Source organism: Gorilla gorilla, chromosome 17, assembly GCF_029281585.2.
Source record: "Gorilla gorilla gorilla isolate KB3781 chromosome 17, NHGRI_mGorGor1-v2.1_pri, whole genome shotgun sequence".
Classification (NCBI taxonomy): domain Eukaryota; kingdom Metazoa; phylum Chordata; class Mammalia; order Primates; family Hominidae; genus Gorilla; species Gorilla gorilla.
In genome coordinates, this window is record NC_073241.2 from 170790 (window position 1) to 177103 (window position 6314).

At 56.6% G+C, this 6314-nt stretch overlaps 1 protein-coding gene across 1 annotated transcript; it reads right to left on the bottom strand.

Annotated features, from left to right (window-relative positions):
- Positions 1 to 215: 215 nt before the first annotated feature.
- LOC129530592 (ubiquitin domain-containing protein TINCR-like) lies at positions 216 to 5593 on the bottom strand. Its single transcript, XM_055377341.1, has 2 exons — positions 5300 to 5593; positions 216 to 318 (listed from the first exon to the last, which is right to left on the bottom strand). Exons 1-2 carry the CDS (start codon positions 5521 to 5523, stop codon positions 216 to 218), a joined length of 327 nt encoding a protein of 108 aa, XP_055233316.1. The 5' UTR covers positions 5524 to 5593.
- Between the last annotated feature and the right edge of the window lie 721 nt (positions 5594 to 6314).

A 6314-nucleotide genomic window follows, 5' to 3' on the forward strand; every position in this document is an offset into this window, starting at 1 on the left:
GGATGGCGTGAAATTAAATTTTATTATTTATTTATTTACAGACGGAGTTTCACCCTGTCACCCAGGCTGGAGTGTAATGGCACGATCTCAGCTCACTGCAACCTCCGCCTCCCGGATTCAAGCGATTCTCTTGCCTCAGCCTCCCCAGTAGCTGGGATTACAGGCATGCGCCATCATGCCCGGCTACTTTTTGTATTTTTAGTAGAGACGGGGTTTCACCATGTTGGCCAGGCTGGTCTTGAACTCCTGGACTCAAGTGATCTGCTTGCCTCAGCCTCCCAAAGTGCTGGGATTGCAGGTGTGAGCCGCTGCGCCTCGCTGGAATGCAATTTTAAACAGGATGGTCAGGGAGGGCTGCAGGAAGAGAGAGAGTTGGGGACCTGAGGGAACAGCATTCCAGGCTGAAGGAACAGCCTGTCCAGAGGCTCTGAGGCAGCGAGGAGGCCTGCGTGGCTGGAGCAGAGTGAGCAAGGGGAAGAGAGGGAGGAGGAGCAAGCAGGGAGGGAATAAAGCAGGTCATCCAGGCTCTTGCAAGCCTCAGGAAGGACTTGGGCTTTGACCCTGAGGGAGGTGGGAGCCATGGAGGGCTGCCGGCAGAGGAGGGACAGGCCCCGACTCAGGGGCTCACAGGCACCCTCTGGCACCTGCTACGGGGAGGACAGACTTGTAGGGGACAAGGGCAGGGGCTGCGGACCTGAGTGGGGGCGACTGGGCTGGGCCAGAGGTTGAGAAGTGGGAGGATTATGGTTAGACTTTGAAGGCGGAGCTGATGGAACCAGCTGAAGGACAGATAGAGGGGCTTGGGAGGAAGAGAGGAATAGACTGATGCCAATAAAATCAGAATAATAACAACCGTTCCCACTAATGGAGCAGGGAGAAGGTTTAGTGATGAAGGGCGTGCCTTTAAAGCTGGGTTTAAACCCTGGCTCTGCCCCTTCCCAGCTTAATCTTACTCTGCCTCAGCTTCTCCACCTGTAAACCGCCAATGATAATGGCACCCGGCCAGGCACGGTGGCTCACGCGTGTAATCCCAGCACTTTGGGAGGCCGAGGTAGGCGGATCACCTGAGGTTAGGAGTTTGAGACCAGCCTGGCCAACACGGTGAAACGGTCTCTACTAAAAATACAAAAAATTAGCCAGGCATGGTGGCGGGCGCCTGTAATCCCAGCTACTCAGGAGGCTGAGGCAGGAGAATCGCTTGAACCCACGAGGCAGAGGTTGCAGTGAGCCAAGATTGCACCATTTCACTCCAGCTTGGGCAACAGAGAAAGACTCCGTCTAAAAAAAAAAAAAAATGCTGGGTGTGGTGGCTCACGCCTGTAATCCCAGCACTTTGGGAGACTGAGGAGGGCGGGCGGATCACGAGAGATGAGGAGGTCAGGAGATTGAGAGCATCGTGGCTAACACAGTGAAACCCCATTTCTACTAAAAAATAAAAAATAATTAGCCAGGCGTGGTGGCAGGCGCCTGTAATCCCAGCTACTCGGGAGGCTGAGGCAGGAGAATCGCTTGAACCCGGGAGGCAGAGGTTGCAGTGAGCCGAGATCGCGCCACTGCACTCCAGCCTGGGCGACAGAGCAAGACTCCCGTCTCAAAAATAATAAATAATAAATAAATAAAAGCATCCTCGCCAGGGGACAGCGGTAAGGCCACATGAAAAGCCCCTAGCATCTCAAAGGCTCTCAAAGCATGACCATGACTGAGTGCCTGCTAGCTCCCGTGACAACCTGTCTCCCTGCAACGCTGCTGCCTCGAGGCAGAAAATGTTGTCACTACTGCATTTCACAGAGTGTAGAAACAGGAGGTGGCAAGAGAGGCTGGGGGAGGGAGAAGAGGGGGCCCTATCTACCCGGAAGTGAGAGAGGGCCTGGCAGGTTTGTCCCGAGCAGCCCACGCAGCTTCTCTCACCCTAGGGTACCGTCTGCGCCGACAGGTCCCAAGTGTTTTTCTCCTTTCTCACATGGGGAAGCTAAGGCCTCCCCGGCTACTGCTGCACCATCCACTAGTAGCCCCTGCTCTGCCTCTAGAGGTCTGGGAGTGGTCTGGGGAGCTCAGAACCCATTTGATGCCCAGAGAGGGTGGGTTAGCTGCCTCGGGACACACAGCCAGTGAACAGCAAAGGCAGATAGGGGCCCCTGTCTGTTGGGGAAGACAAAGCTGGACTCTGCCATGCTGTGTGTGTGGTCAGGGATGGGCAAGGGGCAGGGCATTAGGACAGGGTGGGAGCCCAGAGGAGGTTGAAACTCTCTCTTTTTTTTTTTGTTTTGAGACGGAGTCTCACTGTGTTGTCCAGGCTGGAGTGCAGTGGCGCGATCTCAGCTCACTGCAACCTCCGCCTCCAGGTTCAAGCAATTCTCCTGCCTCAGCCTCCCAAGTAGCTGGGATTACAGGTGCATATCACTATGCCTGGCTAATGTTTGTATTTTTAGTAGAGACAGCATTTCGCCATGTTGGCCAGGCTGGTCTCGAACTCTTGACTTCAGGTGATCCGCCCACCTTGGCCTCCCAAAGTGCTGGGATTGCAGGTGTGAACCATTGCGCCCAGCCAAAACTGTCTCCTCTGAAGGCTTCTGTTCTCTGCCTCCAGCATGGCTCACTGGGACCTCACCCTGGTCTCCTGTCTCCAGCCCTCCCCCCAATCACAGTCTGTTCTCCCCGCTGCAGCCAGGGGTTGCCTGTGAGCATTGAGTCAGGTCCCGTTCCTCCTCTGCCCACAGCCCTCTGTGGCTCCCACCTCCCTCGGAGTCAAGGCCCAAGTCCTCCCTGCAGTCCGCAAGGCCCTGCATGAACTGCCCTGGCCCCTCCCCGCCCTCCCTTCCTCCCTCTCTCCCACTTGCTCCAGCCACACGGACCTCCTCGCTGTTCCTCCAACATGCCAGGTGCAGTCCTGCCTCAGGGCCTTTGCACAGGCTGTTCCTACTGCCTGGAACACCCTTCCCTGACTCTCTGTTTAACCACCTCCTCCACATCATAGCCTGACATGTCACCTTTCCGGAGAGGCGTCCCCCAGTCACTGACCCCTCTCCACCTTCCCTGCGTCCCCCACAGCGCCAATTGCAAGTTGACATTCTCCTGTGCTATTATTTGGCTCTAGGCTCTGTGAAGGCGAAATCTGGTCTCTCTGGGTCACTGCTGAATTTCAGTGTCCAGCATGGAGTCTGGCACACAGTAGGCACACAATAAATGCTGACTCTGTACTGCATAATTACAGTCTGGACATCTGAGGGTCGTCCAGCCCCCAGACCTCATAGAAGGTACGCTGCCGAGAACAGCCTCTCCTAGCCCCAAGCTCTGAACCTCCATCCCCCATCATCCTCTCAGCCTCCCCCTCCCCGCTAAGATCTTCCCTCAAGAGGGCCTGGGGAGGGGGCCTCTCCCGCCCCCCCTGCAGCCCCAGGCTCCTGCAACGGGGTGGCATCTGAGGCTCCTGCCCTCAAAACATCAACCCAGGCTCAGTGACTCAAGCCTCTAGAGGGCTGGTGAATGTGACCCCCATAAAATCCAGGGTAATTCATATGGCCCCCGTCCCTCTCCTGTTCAACGCTTCCAAGGAGGTGGTCCCAGGATCTGAGACGAGGCCCCGCCCTCTTCACCACCTCTCGGCCATCCTCGACCCATTTCCCAGAGCTGCCCCAGGCCGGCAGTGAGCTGTTCCCGTGGCCCCAGCGCCCTTCTCTGCAGACCCCTCCTTGGGCCAGAAGACGCCCCACTTGAGGCTTGTCTTGGCCAGGGGACCTCTCGGGGACCCAGATATCCAAGTGTGAGTGTGGGTAACGGACATTAGAGTGGGCTGTGGGAAAGATAAGGCGGTAGGAGAGACCAGAGAAGGAAGAGAGAGACAGAGCTTCAGAGGCAGAGAAAAACGGCAGAGAAAAATGCAGAGACACCAGAGAGATAGAGACACAGACACACATGTTGAGACACAGCGAGAAAAAGAGCAGAGACCAAAATAACAGAGACAGAAATACACAGCGGGAAGAGACAGAAATGGACAGAGACACGCAGAGAAACAGAGAGACAAAAGAGACACACACAGAGAAAAACAGCAGAGACAGAAATGGAGAGAGACAGAGAAAGAGAGAATGGAGAGACACACAGAGGAAAGAAAGCAGAGACCAAAATGGGCAGAGACACAGAGAGAGACAGAGACAAAAGAGACAGAGACTCACAGAGACACAGAGAGAGATGCGCGTGCACACACAGACAGAAATGGACAGGGACACAGAGACAGAGACACAGAGAGACAGAGAGAAAAACAGCAGAGACAGAGACAAATGGACAAAGAGAGAGACAGGGAGAGAGAGACACACACATACACAGACACAGAGAAAAACAGAGACAAAAATGGACAGAGAGACAAAAGAGACAGACACAGACACAAGGAGAAAAACAGCAGAGACAGAAATGGGCAGAGACACAAAGAGACAAAGGGGAAGAGAGACAGAGGCACATACACAGAGCAAAAAAGCAGAGACCAAAATGGGGAGAGAGACAGAGACCAGAGAGGGAGACAGAAATGAGAGAGGGAGACAGAGATGAGGGAGAAACAGGGAGGAAAACAGCAGAGAGAGAAGTGGGCAGAGACACAGAGTGACAGAGAGAAGAGAGACAGAGACAGAGACAATCACAGGCAACCAAATCATCAGGGAAAGAAATAAACAGAGGCAGAGATGGAGAGAGACACACAGAGAGGAAAAAACAGAGACCAAAATGGAGAGAGAGACAGAGGCAAAGACAAAAGAGAGAGAGGTGAGGAGACAAAGATGAGAGATGCAGAGATAAAACAGACAGAGACAAGAGACAGAAACAAGAGGGAGACAGAGATGAGAGATGGAGATGAGAGAGCCACAAAAGAGATGAGAGAGACAAAGATGAAAGAGACAGAGATAAAAGAGAGACAGAGACAAAAGAGAGAGATGAAACAAAGAGAGGCACAGAGATAAAAGAGTCAGAGACAAGAGACAGAAAGAAGAGGGAGAGAGATGAGAGACAGAGACAAAAGAGAGAAGAGAGACAGAGATGAGAGACAGAGACGAGAGAGTGACAAAGATGAGAGTGACAGAGACAAAAGAGAGAGAGGGAGAAAAACAGCAGAGACGGAAACGCACAGGCAGAGAGCCCGAAAGCAAGACCTGACACCAGCAAGGCTGGGTCAGGAGAGGCCGGGCGGGCAGCGCGAGGTGGGAAAGCAGTGCCGGCCCGGGAGGCCGCCTTGGGCGCCTGCCTCCCCCGCCGCTCTCCAGGGGTCCCCGGCCGCCGCCCCCGCCCCACCCCACCCCACCCCGAGCCCCGCGGCCACCTGGGGTCGCTGACGAGCAGCGGCACCGAGCCGTCCAGCCGCCGCGCGTTGCAGCAGAAGGCGCGCTTCCAGGAGCTCACGCCCCGGCCCACCAGCTGCACGCGCAGGTCGCTGAGCGTGTCCCGCGGCCGCACGGTCAGCGGTAGCAGCAGCGCCTCGTCCGCCAGGTGCACCTTGATGTGGTAGCGCTTCCAGCGCGACAGCCCCCGCCGCAGCCCCTCCATGGCGCCCGCCCGGCTCCGGCTCCAGCTCTGGCCCCGGGCCCCGAGCGCCCCGCGCACCCGCCCGACTAGCCTGGCCGCCCGCCCCCGCCGCGCCCGCGCTCCGCCAGCCCGGACACGCCAGGCACGCAGTGGGCAGGCCCGGCCCGGCGGGGCGGGGCGGGTGCCACGGTCCCCTCAGGCGTCCGCTCCCCACTGCTGGCCCCAGAGTGCGCCCGGGGGTCTAGAGGCGGGGTGGCCACTCAGGACAGAGCCATCAGCGAGGTCATCCCAGCCAAGGAGACGCGCGAATGTCCAGGGGGTTACATGGTGGAGGCTCCAGGGAGGGAGGCTGGGAGGCCACTTTATTTGATCTTTTTAAGGACAGAATCTCACTCGGTCGCCCGGGCTGGAGCGCAGTGGCGCAATCATGGTTCGTTGCAGCCTTGACCTCCCGGGCTCAAGCGATCCTCCCGCCTCAGCCTCTCAAGTAGCTGGGACTACAGGCGCTGCCACCAAGCCCAGCTCACTTTTGTAGTTTTTGTAGAGATGGGCCTGGCTGTGTTGCCCAGGCTGGTTTTGAACTCCTGACGTCAAGTGATTCTCCGCCTCGGCCTCCCAAAGCGGTGGGATTATAACCCTCAGCCACCACGCTCAGCCTACATTAAAAAAAAAATTTACTTTTAGGCCAGGTGCGGTGGCTCATGCCTGGAATCCCAGCACTTTGGGAGACTGAGGCGGGCGGATCACGTGAGGTCAGGAGTTCGAGACCAACCTGGCCAACATGGTGAAACCCCGTCTCTACTATAAGTACA